This window comes from Colias eurytheme, chromosome 5 (genome assembly GCF_061535395.1).
Source record: "Colias eurytheme isolate Ceu_HAF_F1 chromosome 5, ilColEury1 Martin Lab GWU primary, whole genome shotgun sequence".
Taxonomy (NCBI): Eukaryota; Metazoa; Arthropoda; class Insecta; order Lepidoptera; family Pieridae; genus Colias; species Colias eurytheme.
Window position 1 is genome coordinate 3,233,945 of NC_142984.1, and position 21,252 is coordinate 3,255,196.

At 34.9% G+C, this 21,252-nt stretch overlaps 1 protein-coding gene across 1 annotated transcript in view; it reads right to left on the reverse strand.

Moving 5' to 3' along the window:
* Positions 1–479: 479 nt before the first annotated feature.
* LOC149908358 (NADP-dependent malic enzyme-like) overlaps positions 480–21,252 on the reverse strand; it is a 31,489-nt gene continuing 10,716 nt past the window's right edge. Inside the window, exons 3-12 of the mRNA XM_090101823.1 lie at positions 10,392–10,550; positions 8,709–8,890; positions 6,245–6,405; positions 5,132–5,336; positions 4,672–4,798; positions 4,094–4,319; positions 3,315–3,457; positions 1,913–2,086; positions 1,601–1,724; positions 480–1,220 (exon numbers count right to left, since the gene is read on the reverse strand). Of these exons, the coding sequence (XP_089957949.1) occupies positions 1,084–1,220; positions 1,601–1,724; positions 1,913–2,086; positions 3,315–3,457; positions 4,094–4,319; positions 4,672–4,798; positions 5,132–5,336; positions 6,245–6,405; positions 8,709–8,890; positions 10,392–10,550 (1,638 nt within the window). The 3' untranslated portion in view covers positions 480–1,083. The remainder of the gene's footprint in view (positions 1,221–1,600; positions 1,725–1,912; positions 2,087–3,314; positions 3,458–4,093; positions 4,320–4,671; positions 4,799–5,131; positions 5,337–6,244; positions 6,406–8,708; positions 8,891–10,391; positions 10,551–21,252) is intronic.

Here is a 21,252-nt window from a genome sequence, read left to right on the forward strand (position 1 = left end):
GTTCGTTACTGAAAGATCAAAATGATTATGGCGAGCTAGCCTAAAGCGCGTCACACACGGTACTATAATATTTTATGTTAAGATTCTCTAATATAAAATATTATTACAGTATCTTAAGGTATCCGGTATCAGCGTTCTGACCATCATTTTCTTTTTGTCATCGCGTACTAAGACCCCTGTAGAACCGCCATCCTGTTACAAATGACCCGAAACACTGACACAAAATTTCGGGTCATTTGTAACATCATGGCAGTTCTACAGGGTCATTCACCGTGTGTGATGCGCTTAAATCTTTAGAAATAAATTCTAATAATGATGAAAAGCGCGTTGAATTCCTATTTGTAAAAAAAAAGAATCATACAACTGAGGCCGGAGTGATTACTTTTTATATTGTGTAGGGACTAGGGATTGGTTAAAAAAAGGAATAAATTTAGGAAATAAAAAATATTGATTTCATAGACAATAAATTTTATTTAAGTATTATAAATTTACAAATACATTGCAGTCATTCATAAAATTAAAATATATTTCTAACATTATGTAATAAATAGTAAACAATATTATTAGGTTCCCAGTAACAAAGATTGTTTATAATACAAATGGTAAATGATATTCAGAAAAGCTATAATGAAAAGAAAAGACAAGTTAAAAAACATCAAGAATTGAACATATTACACACAAAAAAGACTTTAATTTAGTGGTAACTTATTTGGAATGTATGTTAATATGAAAGATCTTAATTTCCAAAGAAAATGAAATAATTAGCCCCTCTATCTTTCCCATTATCACAGTACATACATCAATTTTTAAATAATTTACATCCTTTTATTCGTACATCATATTTTAAGTACCGCTACTGAAGCGCAAAACAATGCAATAAATAGATTTCGTAACACATTATAAAGTAACAATTTATGAAAATAACTAACACGTGTATTTGTTTACAAAAAAATCATCCGTTATTCGAGTGACTGACACCTAACCTCAATCATGACAATATTGGAATAAAATTGTTAAATATTATTTTTTATGGATTACAATATTTTGATTGGTAACTTTGCGTCATAGACTATAGAGCACAGTTTACATCTGATGCACTACGGGCCCGTTATCCGGCCAGCTGTAGACGGGCGGAATGGCGGGAGAATATCGCACGTCGTACATTTGCGCGCGAATGAACGCCTCCGTGTCTATGGGCTGCGGCAGAACTGAAGCTTTGCCTGTTAAAAAAATAAAAAAATGTATTTTAAAATCCGATGTCGAAATTAATATAAATTTATTGTAATATGGTTTTACTTAAGTACATGATGTACTATAATACTATAAAGGTACCAAATGATGTACTATAATACTATAAAGGTAGTAAGGTACTATAATACTATAAAGCTAAAAAGTTTGTTTGTTTGAACGCGCTAATCTCAGGAACTACTGGTCCGATTTGAAAAATTTTTTCGGTGTTAGATAGCCTATTCATCGAGGAAGGCTATAGGCTATATATCATCACGCTAAGACCAATAGGAGCGGAGCCACGCGGGTGAAACCGCGCGGCACAACTAGTGTAGAATAGAGCAAATTTTCGTATTTTTTTGCGAAATTTTACCTGTCTTGTACGCGTGGTCAACGATTTTCTTGGCGATCTTGACAGAGCAGTCTTGGATATCTTCCAGTGGTGGGTACAGACTGCCGTGGCTCAGATCGTCATCAGATACAATTTCAGCGAGAGCCTGTTAATAAAAATGAAACATTATTTACTTTTGCTAGCTTTTGTTCAACAAATTTTGTTGTTTAGGAGCATTTTTATTAGTGGCAATTTAATCGATTGTTTTATGTTATGAAAATTATTTTTGACTGCAATAGCTTTACCGCGGCAGTCCCCGAGTGCAACCCCTTTTTTTCTTTAAACACCACTCACCTCAGCAGCTAACAACATAAAGTCGTCCGTAATGTCCACGATCCCGGCGCACAGTATGCCCAGGGCCAGCCCGGGGAAGATGTACGAGTTGTTCCCTTGCCCGGGGCGCAGCTCGCGCCCGTCCTTGGCGCGGTACGCGGGGAACGGGGAACCCGACGCGAAGATCGCGCGGTCCTGTAGGTAATGTAGATTGTAGATTAATGGTGCAGATATTTATAATAGAATTGTATATTTGTTGAGTTGGCAATTCGTATAGAATTTAGATATTTGGTATGGGGAATGCTAATAATCTATTATTAGCATTCCCCATACAGTAAATCGTAAATCAAATTAAAAAGAAAATAAGGGCTTATACGATATTTTTTTCACATAAGTATTGTACTTAATTTTAGAAAACTTATATTGTAATAAATAATTTAAATAAAATCCTATCGAAACAAACATGAATTAATTACATAATATGTATATTTGTATATAACTGTGTGTGTTGCATGCGTGCTATACGATATGACGTTAACAAAGTGTCGAACACAACTTCTATTGGCTCTATCGCATAATACAACTCTATGAGGTCTTATTCTTACAGATTTTTTAACTGGATTACATAAGTAATATAGTTGCGAGTGTTTGTGTGACACTCACATCAGTATTAGAATACGCAGCCTCCGCAGTGCACTCGGCCTTGCTAGTGGGGTTGGAGAGCGCGAACACGACGGGCCGCTCGTTGTTGGCGCCCATCGCACGCAAGATGGCGGGTGTGAACGAGTTCATATCTGTGTATATGTGACACTCACATCAGTATTAGAATACGCAGCCTCCGCAGTGCACTCGGCCTTGCTAGTGGGGTTGGAGAGCGCGAACACGACGGGCCGCTCGTTGTTGGCGCCCATCGCACGCAAGATGGCGGGTGTGAACGAGTTCATATCTGTGTATATGTGACACTCACATCAGTATTAGAATACGCAGCCTCCGCAGTGCACTCGGCCTTGCTAGTGGGGTTGGAGAGCGCGAACACGACGGGCCGCTCGTTGTTGGCGCCCATCGCACGCAAGATGGCGGGTGTGAACGAGTTCATATCTGTGTATATGTGACACTCACATCAGTATTAGAATACGCAGCCTCCGCAGTGCACTCGGCCTTGCTAGTGGGGTTGGAGAGCGCGAACACGACGGGCCGCTCGTTGTTGGCGCCCATCGCACGCAAGATGGCGGGTGTGAACGAGTTCATATCTGTGTATATGTGACACTCACATCAGTATTAGAATACGCAGCCTCCGCAGTGCACTCGGCCTTGCTAGTGGGGTTGGAGAGCGCGAACACGACGGGCCGCTCGTTGTTGGCGCCCATCGCACGCAAGATGGCGGGTGTGAACGAGTTCATATCTGTGTATATGTGACACTCACATCAGTATTAGAATACGCAGCCTCCGCAGTGCACTCGGCCTTGCTAGTGGGGTTGGAGAGCGCGAACACGACGGGCCGCTCGTTGTTGGCGCCCATCGCACGCAAGATGGCGGGTGTGAACGCGCCGCCAACTGCTGCCGCACCTGGGGATACACAATAAATAAATAATAAAAAATTTGTGCGTGTACTAGTGTGCACACGTAAGAAGTCAAACTTCTTTATGACCTTAAAAATGTCACGAGTACCTATGGCGTAACGCAAAAATGTCACGCGTACGGCGTAACGCAAAAATGTCACGCGTACGGCGTAACGCAAAAATGTTACACAAAATTTTTGTCCAACCCCGATAAAGAAGTTTCACCTCAATAATCCTTTATTAATAATCCTTTATTGAAGTGAAAACTTCTTTAGCGGCGTTGGGTATAAAATCGTTGGGTATAAAACTCGCGTCAGGACACGTGACCTGATCGAAAAAGCGTAAGACGGATGGATATCAAACATGCTCAACGTTAATAATCAAGTTTTCACTTCTGCCGGCACTCCCGGATTTGGATTCGGATCGAAGCCATTTTGTTAACATTCAAATTGCATAGACTTCGTGTTAGGAGAGATCCGTATGTCTTGTATGCGTAACTTTGTTATTAATAAATACGTTTATCAGTCCCTCACACGTCAAAATAAATAGCATTTTATTCTTAATAATTTTATAAATCAAAGTGACCTCCTAAGATAAGAATGAATAAATGAAAAAATGAAGCATTTCCATTCATAAAACTCACCAATAAGCACAGAAGGCTTCGCGACATCCACGACCTCAGCCAACGTGCGTACAGGAGGGTGGTTCTTCGCGAACTTGGCCTTGTGTTCGTTGAGCCCACCCTCGGGCCGGTCCTTCACGATCAGCCCCTTGGAGTCCACGAGCCACACGCGGTCTCGGGCTGCGGCTTCGGGAGTACCCTCGGCCTTCATCGCCATTACACACAGTTCCGCTATGCCGAGGGATGCCTGGAGGAATATTTATTAATAAACTCTATGCTGATAAACTTTAAAAAAAATTAATAATACCTATACATAATTAGCTTGTCTAAAATTAATGTAGTTATATTTTTAATCACATAATCCAGTTAAAAATAAATAATTTTACAAAAAATCTCACACTACTAGATACCAAGGCGAGCTTAAATATTGTCCGAACACATTGCACAAAAGAAAGCATCCATAGAGCTTATAAGAAGGGATAATTATTAAACAACAAATTTTCAACCACTACAATCTTCTTCACTCTTTTCTAAATTCAACCACCAATAGAAAAAAATTACATAATGTACCCAAAACCCCACAAGTACCCAGTACCCACCTCTCCAGCTCCCTGGAACACGATGACATTATCGGACAGTTTCTTCTGCGTGAGACGCAGACTCGCCAAGAGCCCGGCCACCGCTACCGCAGCCGTGCCTTGGATGTCGTCGTTGAACGTGCAGTACCTGGGGTACATTGTGTTATAGGGTACAGTGGGTATAATATGGTACAAAAAGAATAACAGGGTATTCTAGCAATGAAATGGCAAGTTCAATGTAAAACATTACAAGATTGTACAAACTTTTAAAAACGAATGTATTGACTATATGTATAGGGAATCTTTTCCACATAAAAAAAATGGAAGCCCCCACCCACCAACCAAAGATCAACATTATTAAATTTCCCTTTGTAACAAACACAATATAATAAATATTGTAATAAACACAATATAATCAGCCTGAAATTTTCAGTACACTATTCATAAACACAATAAAATCATCAAAACAAACAACACTCACTTTCCGCGGTACTTCTCCAACAGTCTAAACGCGTTGGCATTTCCAAAGTCCTCGAACTGTATGAGGCAGTTCTGCCCGAACCGTCTCACGACAGCGCACATGAACTCGTCTATGAACTCATCGTACGCGGGCCCGCGGACACGTCGCTGTTTGAGACCAATGTATAATGGGTCCTCGAGGAACGCTTCGTTGTTTGTGCCCACGTCTGGAATTGAGTTGGAGATAAGTGTGAGAAAAGATTACTGTTTGTACCCTATGTTCGAAACATGAATAAAGAATACTGTTTGTACCCTATGTCTGAAAGTGTGTGTAGTTTGAAATTACCTAATAGGAAGGTAATAGAATCATGAGATAAGTAAATTGACTAATAACAAGACTTAGAAATTATTAATTATGAATGATGTTTCTTGGTTTTCTCTTTTCATCATATTGCGTAGAAAATCACTTATAGTTGAGCCAATTTAATAGGCAACATTTGACGTCTATCAATTTTATCTTCATAGGGTGGTAACCTGCTTAAAAACATCGATTAAAGCGAATTAATCGATACGGACTTTAAACATTTGTCAATCGAACTTGAAACACATGTCAATAATTTATGATGATTTTTATTCCCAAGTAATCAATGCATTCGATTCTAGATGTCAGATTTCGATTTTTAGAGTAACGTCTCTGGTATTTAAAAAGAAAAAAGGTTTATTGACACAAAATTGTAGCGACGTCAGTTCTTTAAATAAGAAAATGTTTATTATGTTTAGAATGGTTTATCAGTAAAATCAAATCCTAAAATTAGTTGCATCGGTCATTATTATTATAAATATGTAATCGTAATTGAAAAAAGTTAAGCAAATGTGCAGTTCTAACAAAACGAAATATCATGTTATTCTATGTCATCGTTACTAGGTTACGTTGTTGAATTTTGTTGAACTGTCAAATGTTGCCTATTAAAATGGCTCTACTATAGCAAAACATATTCTCTTTTCCAAAAATACCATATACAAGAAGCTATTGACACTAGTACCGAGTAAAAACATCATCCCTTTCCCAACCCTTTCTACCCAGTCCCTACCTATCCTGGAAACAAAATCCCAACCAAATCCCCCCAAAACTCACCGAGCGTGATGGGCAAACACTGGTGCGGCTTGATGCCCGCGAGCGCGGTGTACAGCGCCAGCTTGCCCACGGGGATGCCCATGCCGCAAGCGCCCAAGTCCCCGAGACCGAGGATTCGCTCCCCGTCTGTTACTACGATCGCACGCACGTCTGTTTCTGGCCTAATTTAGAGAAACGATATTTTAAAAAAAGATCTTTTTATGGGATAAGATGGTAACTTATTTATATGAGGGTTCGCTAATATGGCAAGAGCAAACACCATCCATAAACATATTTCGCCTTGTGATTTTGCAATGGATTGCAGACTTACCGAGAAAGAAAGAATATAATAGCTGTTATGAAGGATACGAAATTGATACAATAAAAATAATTCCATTGTCTGTGTTTTTTTTCACGTTTTTTACACGAGTAAGTTTTTTTACTGAGTTGAAACCTAATAAAACAATTCGAAAAACTGTATATATGCAATTGTAGTTTTGTTTACGTTCTGATATATTATTTTTATCTAAAGTATGTTGATGATATCTATTCATATGCAAATAGAAAATATTATTCATATAACAATTGAATATCGATTACAATAGGTACTAAACATTATATATTAGGTAACATATTATAGTCATAAGATTGATTTCCTACCTATTGCCTACTTACATTGTTTCAGTAGGTAGGTCTTAAAGTACTATCGTATCAATAAGTTATTTCATATATTTTCTTTAAGTATTTAAATATTGTAATCAATATTTAAATATGATTTAAAATATGATTTAATGGGTTAATACCCATTATAATATGATGTTGTCATTTTAAATATTTATCACGTAACTAGTTGAAGTATATAATATTAGCAACTTAATCCAGCTAATATCCAACTTAATCCAGCTATATCTTTAAATTAAGTACCTACCTAGTTTCTCAAGAATCATGTAATATTACGTAAACGTTACCGGTAGGTAAGAAGTTACTATAATTGTAACAAAACAATTAAAAACATTGTTACTATACCATTACGACTATTTTACAAATAACCTTCAAGTTTATTGTTTACCTTAATTACCTACATATAATTTAAATATATTTTACATTTACAATAAGATAAAAAAATGAAGAATACATAATATTATTATGCTTGCTGTCCGTTCTTAATGAGTAATCACGTTCCCAAATATTACATAATAATGATACCTTACAACTTCCTTAACTATGTACGTAAAATTTATAGATAAATTTATGCTGACATCATGGTGCCTTGCACGAAAGCCGTAAAGCAATGACGAATACGGAAAATAATTAGGAAACCCCGAATAAAAATCGATGTGATCACTATATTATATAATCCTTATTGACGAATTCTAGCGTATACCATAAAGTGTTAATTTTACTTAAAATACTCTTCAACATGATCGTCAATAGTTCTGACTCATAAACAAATATAACGAGCATAAAAGAGACTAATACTAATAGAGTTGATAAATTTTGTCCTACGCAAGTGTGTGCAAAACTTAGGTATACGTAATACGCTATCATAATATGGAAGAGGTAGGTAGTTCGTATAATGTAGGTATATACCTATAATTATGCTTATTACATATTTGGTATTGCTAATTATCCACTGAAATTGTCCAATTTCACTAGGATGCAAGGATAAATCTTGTTATATCTTTAGATTATTTTCTATCCGATATCACAATAATTCAATGTCATGTCAAGAAAACGATAAAAGAGGGTTCATATTATGGTAATTGGATTCAAAAGACTGTGCAAACAAATTTCTTCCTTGATAAAACATAAGTGACCAATCAATTCATCACACGTCACAAACAATTTACCAAATTATTTTCTAAGAAAGCCTTTGAGGATATTTTTTGTGTGATCGCGAAATATGTGAGGATATTTTTTGTATGATCGCGATAATGCTGACGATAGAGAGATCAAATTCTATCGTTAATTTATCATGTGTAATCATTTAAAAATAGCGTATAGAATATAATCAATAGGCTATTTTTACGTTTTATCTGTAGATATATTTTTATAAAGAGGACCTTGATACACATTTTAGCTAAATCCCAATATACGGCACTGCTTATCGGTACATTTACAATGTGAATTTATCAAACACAACAATAAATATTCCCCTTATAGGGACAAAACTTACACGAGAAAAGACAACATAACTAAGAATTCATACGCACACAGTTAATCAATAAGTTATACCCGGATCACCAGGTGTCCCTCAGAACCAAAAAACCTTACCAAAAAAATTGGTTGTCTGTAAAGTCGGTTTACTGACGATAGTTGAACGTGACAACGTCCGATTGTGCTTCTCTGTCGCTCGTTCCGCGCTCTCGCTTGCACTTCAAGCTACACGGAACGCCTCAGAGCGAGGTAACGCCGCATGAGTCATGTTTTTTCGTGCGTGCAGCCGGCTCTATCGAATTATAAGACACTTTATTTGTCAACTCACCAGTTAGACAGCATCTCGTACACGTGTCCCTTATCATTGATGGTGATGAACAGTCCCCTGGGCCGGCGGTACACCAGCCCGTACTTCTGGCAGGCGAGCCCCACGGTCGGCGTGTACACGATAGGCATCATGTCCGCTACGTTCTCGCCGACGAAGCGGTAGAATAGGTGCTCGTTGCGGTCCTACATGTTAAGTAAATATATAAAGATTGTTAGTCTTCTAGGGAATCCTACAAAGCATATATATATTATATTGGTGGTGGTAAGGTGAAATAAATAAATAAATAAATATAGATCATACTAGTGGTTCGCCCCGGCTTCGCCCGTGGTACCTACAATCTACATGTTGAAACTATTCTATCTCTCAAGTTGGATCGAACTGCACATGGTGTGCGAATTTGATTATAATCGGTTAAGTGGTTTAGGAGTCCATTGAGGACAAACATTGTGACACGAGATTTATATATATTAAGATGTAATATGCACACACTTACATAGCATATATGTAAGTGTAGATACTAGATCTTGTAGAACTAAGAGAGTACGATTAGTTCGATTAGGGCCAGTATTTTAAGTCTATGTTAACACTCTTTGACGTAAGTATGTATATTATTAATCCATTTAAATTACTGATAATCAAAATATATCCAGAAAAACAGGCCATTCGCCATACCAGGGAAAGTCCTCCCCAAGGCGTTTTACAAATGGCAATCGTGTGCAATCAGGAAAGATGTGTTCTTTTTACACGCTTTATATTAGCTTCACCTGTATGTTTGTATGTTTGTAACCGACTTCTTTGGGCGCGATTTTGACCCACTTTAAACGGCCAGATTTGGTTCAAACTTTGTAGATTTATTGAGGACCGATGACAATACACTAATTTGATAAAATTTTCTATTTTTTAGTTCGGTTTTCTATAAAAAGCGTGTTTTTTAGTTTTTTTAAACTATTATTATTCAATCAGCCATTCTTTGTGTTATTCTTGTAAATTGCAAGATGAATGATTCAAGAATAGAGACAGAATACGCGTTTTTGCCTATGTAATTTTAAGTCAATCGTCTGTATAAAATGATCCTCTTCATCCAATCAAGTGACCTAGTTCAAGGCAGAAATGCGTCCCACTTCTAAGCATTGACTTCCGTTAATGTAATTATTATACTCTTATTTTGAAGTCGAATCAATCTTTCAATTAATTCAAATATTTGGCTCTTAAAAGAGGCAATAACAAAATAAATTTGTAATATAACCTTTCCATTAAATGAGGTAGGTATAAAAACTTAAATTACTCATTAAGCAAAAACGAGATTGAGCAAAATTTAATGGCGTGGAAATTGACGTTCAACTTCCTACTAATTTAAATGTAAAACGAAATTAAATACGTAGTTAGATTCTTTAGACTTTATACCGATAGTTCGACAAAGAAAATTTACGGACCTATTAACCTTAATAACCATAAATAAGACGAAAGAAAGAACCATTTATTTCGCCAGAAGACACATACTTATTTTATTATGTATGCCTGCTACAGGAAAAATAACAGTTAGGTACCATGACGTATCATTTCCAGAGTGGCAATTAGGCGATGGCGCTAGACGTCCATAGTTCTGTCATTTTTCCACCCTGGAAATAATACTGATATAAGCTGCCATGGTTCGGAGGGAGGTATGTTATCAATCCCACTTACCAGCAATCCCATAAGATAGATGTACTTGTTGAGCGGGTCTTCATACCGCTCGATGGACAGCTTGCACAGCTGCACCTGCTCCTCCTGGCTCTTGACCCTGGGCGGCAGCAGACCGTGGATGCCCATCACCTGACGCTCCTCTATTGTGAACGCCATACCCTGCGAACAGATTTCCAATGTAATCACGTTAAAGCTTACTTCAATTTCTTTCTACAATCATCAAAATCAGTTCATTTAAAAATATGAAAATTGCTGAGAAACCTTATCCTTTTTTGAAGTCGGTAAAAGATGTAAATGAAAATGATTACAATACTGTCCATTGAATTTCCATTTCAATAACAATATAATATTCGTTAGTAACGCTACGTAGAATTCGGGCGCAATTGTACAAATGTGTTATCATTTCAATTTAAAATAAAATAAACGTGAATGGATATAATGCACATAAAATATTATATTTAATACTAGGCTTGGGGCTTAAAGAATAAAAATTCAGGTTGAGTATGGAATATAACATACTAGTTCTATATCATGATTCAGTAAAAATCTCTGGTAACGTAATAATTAATATGTAATATAAACTATTCAGTTTTCCCGTTCACATTTTGTTTAACTATTAGAAAAATCAAAAAATATATTTTAACAGGAGAACACGTTAGATACTGTGTAAATTTCCAATTCGTTATCGAGTGGAAATTAACATCACATGTGTTCATTTCGACGTGTTTTTTACGCGAAATATAAACAACATTTTATGCTGACCCTGTTTTTTGTACCTACCTGTATTGGTTTTGCATAACTCAATATAACGAAGATTGCTGGAAAAACAACCTCTCCTATAGGATCTTATTTGGAAAAATCGCTTTCAATATTGTATAAGTATTGGAATTTGGAAAGTGTAGTAATATATGTTGCAATCTTTACATCTTTTATGTAGATTACGTGTGAATTACTAAACAAATTTTGGCGTAATAAATGAATCACACATTCGTGATTTATTGAGTCCATTTCTAGTCATCCCGAATCAGACAGACATCTTAATAGATATCACGAGACTGGCACAGTTAAATTTGGAAAAATCCAAGAAAACCACGCGAGATTATCATAACCTTTGCTCTCTTAACACGTTCACTGCGGCATGCCCAGTATCGGGCCATCAGCGACTACACCACAGTGCGGCGCCCAAAATCGCGGTTTTCACCGTGGTGCGGCGAGGTTTTTTATATGTTAATCAATGACTAGAAAAGAGACAAATATATTTTTGTGATCACAGTTTGAAGTAGGACTCAATTTCGTTTAAAAATCATATGGCAAAATATTGGACCAACGCATAGAAAAGAAACCGTTTCTTTTGTGTGCGGCATGTCAAATATTTTGCCATGGACAAGCACCTCATGCCGCACTGTACTGCGAGCGCGCCGCGTGTCAGTCTCGCATAGTGATGCACCAGGACCGAAGCACTTTTCTTTTGAGTTTTTTTAAATGACAATGATACCTTAAAGGCTTTAGTTTTTTTACTTTCTTGTATTTCGTAGCATAAATGCAAAAATGTGATGACAGTTGTGAAAATAATATAAAACATTAAAACAAAAGTTACTGAACAAATTAAAGCAAAAGTTACTGAACAATTTCCTCATAGTACTCTATCAAGTACCTTGTTTTATATGTGTTTTTTTTTGTATCGACGATCTCGTTATCTGTTAACAAACAGACTGAAATATACAAAATTGATTTATATCGATATCGATGTTTTATTTTACAGTGTTTCCCATCGCTATTACTGTAAACATGCCGTATCAACGCAGTGCGGGATGGCAAATAATTTTTCACAAAATCAGGGGTTTACATTTTCCCTCATATCTTTTAAACTATTCGGTCAAACTAAAAGCTATTCATGCGGTATATACTAGACTATATATACTATTATCTGAAAAAAATTTTTTTGAAATATCTTGAAATTTCATGAAATTATTAACCTTCAAAGTAAGAAGGTGCGATGTGATAAAAATGGCTCATGACGCACAGTGGTGAACTTGCCGATGTGAAGTATGGAAGACATGCCGCAACAACGGTAAGTTTGGCATTTTAGGTGCCGCAGTGAACGTGTTAACATTGTTATGACTAACGACACAGTAAGCGAATTTCGATTTCATCCGTCCGATCACGCGTGTCCTTGACGTGGATCGAGCCTTCCGGAAGCAGAGTCAGCTGTGAGCCGCGACTCGTGACGTCAGCAAGGTGACCGATCGCGAACTTTGATACCTACTCGTGTAAACTGTTGAAAATGCGTTGAAAACCTAAACAATGTATCGACTCTTTACCATAGTGTCGAACGGTGCTATCAATATTCATGAAGTTTTAATGCGAAGTAAAATTATTTTATAGTAACTATGTATTTTCATTTTATGTATGTATTAATATAGAAATAACGTACTTAAGTAGGTATATAGTTTATACATAAAAATAAATATCGACAATGCAATTAATCAAAAAAATACAGATAGGCTAACTCTACCACGATTAATTCACTGTAGAGTTTTGATGACAGACTTTAAAACCTAACCAAAACACAAAATAGGCAACATTAAATTATCCACCTTTTCATTCTAACAGCCTGACAAATATTCCAGTTTATTAGACGTCAATATTTATACAAATTAAAATGAAAGGCTGGCTGCTGAATAGTCGACTCGATCGATTTGACCTAAATTGAAGGCAGCTCTGCGGCCCAAAGCCAGGAAGTATAAAGTAGCTACATTTCGCTCCGAGCACTAGGATACCTAGCTGACATTGAAGATACATAATCAATGTTTATTTAAACACAATATCTAAGGTCATGTATGACACGCATGCTACTCTCTAATGGTCCGAGTCACCTTGCCTGAGGGCGATATGGACCTACATTGATTGAAACATACTTAGTTCCAATAATCCACATCAGTTTTAATAACACATATGGTATTAATTTGTAATGGTACCTGTCTTATCATCTTATGTTTAATCAATAGAAATATTTATCTATAATATTAATCTCTATCTACTTACGATGTTTTATTGACAACTTAGATAATCGTTGCAATTTGAATATAAATCAATTCATGTACTTTTTATATCGATAACTTAATTATAAAAAGTTACATACTTCTACGGTTACTGTTTACATATTTCTACGGATACCTAAACAAAAATAACAAACTTTTATTAAGAAATTGGTTTATAGTTTATACCAATTTTAAATTAATTCGTAGTTTCGTATTCATATTACAAAACTGCTTACAATTTAATATGAATGCCTACTGAAGAATTAATTTAACCCTTTCATTGTCGCCTTTGTATTGTAAAGAACATACAAAGTAAATTCATTACAGCATTCTGCATTATTAAAGAGGATTAACGCTGCCTCTCTGAGATATACTTAATCCAAGAAGGATTTGTACAAAGCAAATTGTCTCAAGATGGATTTACGTTGAAAGCAGGGTGATATTCCATTATTTATTTAGTCGGAACTCGGAGTTCGAGGTTACCAAATAAATTTATCGAACAAATGTTGAGTAACGTTCCTTAAAATATTTGCGAAATGAAAGCTATTTATAGGGTCTTCGTAAATTAACATTGTGGCTTCCCGTTCCATTCGTTTGGAACAGGAAAAAAATGTTTCTTTATCAACCTTTCTTATTTTAATTTCTAACATAAAGGAGAACCATTCAAATTCTAAGCCACATTCGTAGGTGTTCAATCAATCTATAAGACCCAATGAAATTAACAAATGGACAAAGTAAAATAAGAATACAGAAATACGAAGATAATTCTGTTCGAGCTTGAGATCTGTGTAGGGATGCTGATAAGATCGAGATTAATCAAGATTACGCTCCAGATAAATCTAGTACCTATCGACAAACAGCTGTTGTAATACGTCATACAATTACCTACTCATGTTATACTTGTATATTGTTATAATACGATAATCGGATAAGCTAAGAATAGTATTGACAATTGTACACACTTGCATTAGGTATCTAAAAAAGAAATAGTACCAACAAAGCCGCGCATAAAATAAAAGGAAACTAAACCGAACATTTTGTGTGGGACGATCTCTATTTAGTAAGAACTGGGTTAAGCTAACCTCGGTGTACTTACCACACCCCCTACAGAAGGTCGACGTACATTTACACAATCTTAGTCTGATTTATAACATGATTTATGGAGCGACCCGTGTCTCTGAGATAAACGTTCTTTTATAAATTTATACCCTTGTTTTATTAACTCAGTAGTTATGAGCATTTAATAATTAGGTACCCAATTTTTGCTATCAAATATATCAGAATATATTGTTAACGTAATAAATATAACACATAATGTAATTATCGTTTTCAACGTATCAATGAAATGTAAAATTTCCGTCTGGTCGCAAAAGTTATCAACTTTGTATTGATAAATTCTTATTATCAACACGAAGTAAACAGAAAATTCAACGTAAACGATATATTTATATTTTAAACGTATCTACATAATACAAATTCAGTCATATTATCTCGGAGAAAGTGAAAAATGTGAAGTTCACACATAATTTTTCCCTGATTTATAGAATTCTCGGAAAAAAAAGAAACAAACTTAATTAATATCGTGTCAAATAAATAGCTTATTCCGCTTTAATTTATGTCTCGTCACGTATTCAAATAATGCTTAATATGCATTAGTTGGAGGCACGGCTGTTATGACGCAATGGTAGACGTGATGAATTCCAATGCATCATATGGTTAGATTCCAATTTTAGCTTGGCAGTGGCGCATAAAAGAAAAATAAATCTGCATGAATTGACATAATTCTAAATAACAACAAACAAAACACAAAAGCTTACATTACCTACATGCTATGTTATGTAACCGTATTGACAGACTATTTTTAGGGCCGATTTTTCAATGCCCAGATAAACAGCTAGATAGACTTTATTCTGGTTACCTATCTTAATCTCGAATTTTAATATTCCGAATATCATAATCCAGAAAACGTTTGGACATTTTTTCATAACCCCGAATTTTAAAATTTCGAAGTTTTGTTTGCCATATAATCGCAACTCCGAATTTCATTTGCCCATTTCTTTATTTGTACGACGTTTTACAATCCAGACGAATGAGTTCCAGACATACGAATTCTAAATGCACAAAATCCAGATGACCGTAATCCATATGCACGAAAGCCAGATTTATAAAACACAAATTTTTGAAATACAGTTAATTGATATCCAGACAAACAATGTCCAGATTTTTGAAATTCAAATAAACGATATCCAGAAAAACGAAATCCTTCCAGGGGGTCGCAGCACGAACCTAACCTAACATTCTGAATAGATTTTAACACTTTAACCTTTCTGTAATGGGCAAGTAAAACAATAGCGAGTCGGTTCTGGCACTCGCCGGCCGCTGCCGCGGCACGCTCGCTTCGCTCGCTCGGCTCGTGCATGGGGGGTCACAGTTCAAACCTAACCTAACCTACTGAGTCGAATTTGACACTTAAACCTTTCTGTAATAAGCAAGTAAAACAATAGCGAGTCATTTCTAGCGTGGGAGTCGTAGTTCAAACCTAACCTACTGAGTCGACTTTGACACTAAAACTGGTCTGTAATGGACAAGTAAAACGATAAATTTACTTACTGACAATGATTATTTTCAGTCGATAGTAAAGGTATAATCACGATTGTATGGAAATCAAATAAAAAGATTATGAAAATCTGGCAATAGTTTATCTGTTATACGATTATATGGGAACCAAATAAAAAGATTATGAAAATTTGGCAATAGTTTGTTTGGAAAATGGTACGATGGGAAATAAAAAAAAGTATTCTGAGAATCTGGTATAATAAGATCTGTATTATGAGAATACGGGAAACAAAAAAATACTTTGAAAAAATCTGGTTTTGGTGCATCTGGAAATTGATTCATCTGGGAAATTAAAAAAGGAATTTTAAAAATTTGTCATTCGTTACATCTGTCTTTTAAAAGTTCTAACAACCGTTTTCGGGGTTTTAAGATTCGGGTAATAGAAATTCGAGTTTTTAATAGGTTACCCTTTATTCTTCAGTTAACAAAATATTCAATTTTTCAATAGACGAATAGGACTTATCTATCGAATAACTACGTTATTTGAGGAATAAATCTATTTGCCGCTCCAACGGCCAGATAGCGCGCTATTCGACGGTTAGGCGTTTGAGTTGACAACTAACGCGTCAAATTTGGGATATTTTCGTTTGTCATAACATAGAGCGTAGAATTATTAACAATGAAACCTCTTTCTATATTATTATTATCAATTAAAATCATATTGGAATTGATGTTTTTGATAGTACTGATGACCATGCCATTGAAAATTTGCCGAACGCTGCCTTTATGTATGTCGTTTCTATCGTAAAATATATAAATTGAAACACAAATTTAACCAAACTCTTTACTCGAATCAAAACAACAATCAACAATCATAGAAGACAAGAGCAATACAAGACAACTCCTGACGTGAGTCATAATGACGGTTGTTGACAAATTGCAAGAGTTGACTCTATCCCGCTCTAACCTGACTAATTTAATATTTTTGTTTCGCCACTCCGAGAGCAGAGCTGCCAATATGGAAATATTTGGTCAGATAGTTATTCATCAAATAAATCACGATTGAAAAATAGGCGAGCCGTTATGAGTTAGATAAATCTATACATATAATAAAATCGTAGGAAAGTCAAAACTGTACATTGAATATTTTTTTAAAAGAATACATAATCCATGATCTATAATCGATATAGAAGCCAAAAACATAGTTTTTAGAATTTTTGTCTGTTTGTCTGTTTGTCTGTTTGTCTGTTTGTCTGTTTGTCTGTTTGTCTGTATGTTTGACCGAGCTAATCTCGAAAAGTACTGCATAGATTTACTTCAAATTTTGCATGAATATTCCTAAGAGGTCGGGTGAGGATAGTTTAAACATATTATCATGATATCACCTTCGGGGGAGGAGCTGTGAGCCTTTATTTTTCTTACATATTCCGTGTACTACGACAGCGTACAATCTAAAGACTCATGTTTAAATGTTGGTTTCGAGTAAGCCATGCTATTATCTAGCTTTACAAAATAAAAACTATGTCATTTACGTAATTTGGGCAGAGAAACAGTTAAATGAATTTAGTAGTATAAAGACAAATCTGAAACAGCGCCATCTATGAGATTTCGTAAAAATCAAATCAATTTACATGTTAACACTACTGAAAATACTGTTGAATATTAATAATTTAAATATAATCATGTTATTTATTTAACTCTTTAACCCATATCTTCCCTTCCCTATAAGGTGCGCTTATATTTCGTGTGAATATACTACATTTTTAAAAGTGAGGGTAGATGTTTATTATTTTAAGTCAAACTAGACACCATTACAATCTCAGAGCAATATTACAATTAATCTAATATTGATTGTGTTCATTGGTTACATTTTTAAAATCTTCGTGTTTTATAAATTTATAAAGAATAGAAAAAATTCGATCACGAGGCGGGACTCGAACCCACATAGTTTCGTGATCGAATGTTTCTATTCTTTATAAATTTATTATTTATAAATTTATATTTATAAAGCATTTGAATGTCATAAAACCAAAAATATCAAATTCAATCTTTGTGTTTTGTGAATGTTCACCATACGTTCCCACAAAAGGTAAGTTGTTACTTTTATAGGTATTTATTATTTATAATGATAGCAATTCATGTTTTTTAAAGTGAAACTTTTATTACATCGTCTCAAACTTTTTGGTCTGTGTAGCGCATGTCGCGTGACGGTCGAACCGTACGATAATTATCGTACAAATACGATAATTTTGTGCCTAAGTTTCACTTTTACCGTGGTTTCATAAAACCACACAACATTTTAATTGGTTTTATAAAGGTTTTATATTACACTTTTAGAATGAAATAATAAAATGATGAATTTTTTTTGACTTTTACAAGATTTTGAGGTGCGTTGGGAACAGTAGTTTGTTGATAAAATTTTATTTGTAAGTAGCTTTTTTTATAGATTTACAGTTAACTTTTGATTTTTTATTTACAGATTCAATGTTCATAAAATTATATCGCCTTTGGAAGACGATTTCTGCTGACAATTTTACAACACCACTTGAAATTTGATGATTTGATGATGAAGATAGTGGCAGCGAGGATTAAGTGGAAATTAGTAATCATCCGCTTCGTCAATTTTTGACTGAAGTTAATGTCCAACGTATGGTTCAATCATTGGAAGTATCTCGGGTAATTTTGGAGGATATTTTTCAGCCAGCCAACCAACCACATATCAAAGTACTACGTTTTAGTACCGAAAAAAATGTTATTGCCAAATGAAACATAAATTTTGCACTCACAACTGTACAAGTTATGATTTTTATTCAGACTTTGCTGTTATCTGATTATAATATTTATCGTTATGGCTATCGACCGTACTGGGATGAGAGTACATGATATACTCATCATCCAGGATTGCATAGAGCATTTTCAAACTGAAAAAGATGTTTTCTTTGAATCGTAGTTGCTTCATTTATTTATTTTTAATCATTTTACATAATATGTTTTATATTTGCCCATTTTCATTATATTTTATAAATAAAATGGAACCAACATAACTTTGTTGTGTATCATTTCTCTATTAATAACCCGTAGGCATATTTTCCAAGCGCCCCATTAAGGTGCGGTCCTGAAATTTTAATGTATACTTTTGCCTAATATAAGCTCAAGCTCATTTTTAGATGAAAATAACAAAGAGAACTTATTTATTAAAATTTTGTAGATAAAAGAAATTATGTTACGATTTTATAAGAAAACACAGTATATTTATTAGGCGGCGGTGATTTTCCAGGCAAAAGATATTCATCAGCTCAATAAAATTGAATAGTATGTTGTTAGTTATTCTTTAAATTCACAGATTGTAATGAGCATTTCCGCATGCAAGTTGTATCGTAGTTTAGATATATCATAGTTTTGACACATTAAAGTTCCAACAAAACCCTCAAATTTTTGAGCAGAGTTGAGCAAGATAATTTAAAAAATGTGCTGTGTTAAGTATTATAGAAAAGGTTAGTTCGTTGATAATTATTATTTCTTCAGCATTTACATGTTGTTAAATGTTAGTAAAAATAAACTTTGACTGTTAATACTTTTGTTCAGTATTTACCTGTATGATTATTGCTTGGTAATTAATATGTATATTTTCATGTCGTATAGCTAATTATAAACATAAGTGTGATGTGAAACTAGCTGGATTTATTTTTACACACTCACAGTCTTATATTTTATATTAAAATAGTGTTAATAGTGTAAATCATAATATTTTTTCACAATTAAAAATATTTCCTTTTTTCTGATGGTATTGGCATCGAATTAAACCGCGCTGTCGTTTCGTTCACTAAAAGTGATGTTATGAGGACCAGGACGAATATTATGTAGCCGCCTCAACTTACGGAAACGAGAGTAACCTGCGTTGTCTGTTAGTTATTGTATAGTCGAATTTAACGTTACATGGAAATTGGAATCTAAATATATTATGTATACTTATATTAAATCTGTACATGAAATATATTTCCTAAATAACTATCACGGGGTGATTAGGGATCGACACTGATGCCAACGAAGCAAACAGTAAAATTTTTGTCCGTCTGTCTGTCCGTATAACCGTTATAGAAACAAAAACTACTCGACGGATTTAAACGAAACTTGGTACAATTATTTTACATATTCCTGAGCAGAGCAGTAAAAGTAGAGTTAAAGCTACACAGAAATCATATTGTATGAAAGAAATGTTCTCCTTATTATATAAAAAATATCTCCCGACATCATAAATGTATATCTTTTATGGTTGACTCACAATAACACGTGTAACTTCCGATAGCTTAGGAGTTCGAAGCTTTCTGATTATATTTGTCTATAACACTCTCAGTCCGTTTCAACTCAATTTTTATTTTCATGCATCAGTGCCACCTAAAAAATCTTTATCTCGAAAATCGAGCAAAGCTAAGAAAATGAGAAATAAGAGTTCTCAAGAATCGTTAGAGGTAAGAGGCTTACTATAGGCCGAAAACAACATGTGTTATGCCGAGAACCTGAAACCGCTTCACAACGAGAATTGCGGCTCACAAGTCACAGCTGACCGCGAACGGCATGTACTATCCCGTGAGACCGAAACCTTCACTGAGAGGGTATAATGTCTCACAGCTGATCACGGCCGTCCTATTTTATCTCGAGAATCTGAAACTTTTACTCAATATGAAGACCGTTTGACAAATGATAGGGTGCACCATAATATTATTCGATCTCTTGAAGATGAACATAAGCATAAGCAATGACTAGAGTAAGGACGCGAATATTACAATTAATTGAGACAAAAACGATTAATAAGTTTGTTTAATGAAAGATTAAGAATTGAAACTATTCGGTCTCTGGAAACGGACGAATAGCGAGAGGCCCCTCTTACTGCAGACAGATTTCGACATAGTCTTAATGACTTAGATTAGAGGTAAACATAGAAGATCAATCTACGAATTCGGTGGTGGGGTCCGACAAATATAAAAGTGGGTTTGCTTATAACCTCACAATTGATTACAGATCATCTTCTGTATAGGCGATATTAACGTAGTATGTTATTTTTGTAATGCTTTAAAGTGGAGTAAGGACAATTTTAGAACATGTTTCATCAGGTTAATTCGTATGTATGCAGTTTTAAATCGACATTAGAAGCTTTTCCTCAAGATGCTGAATGGTGATATTAATATAAAATTGTTATAAATGCCGATAGACGGACGTCTATCGGCACTCAGGAACTTCCTGGGCGTGTTATAACGCCAGGCCAG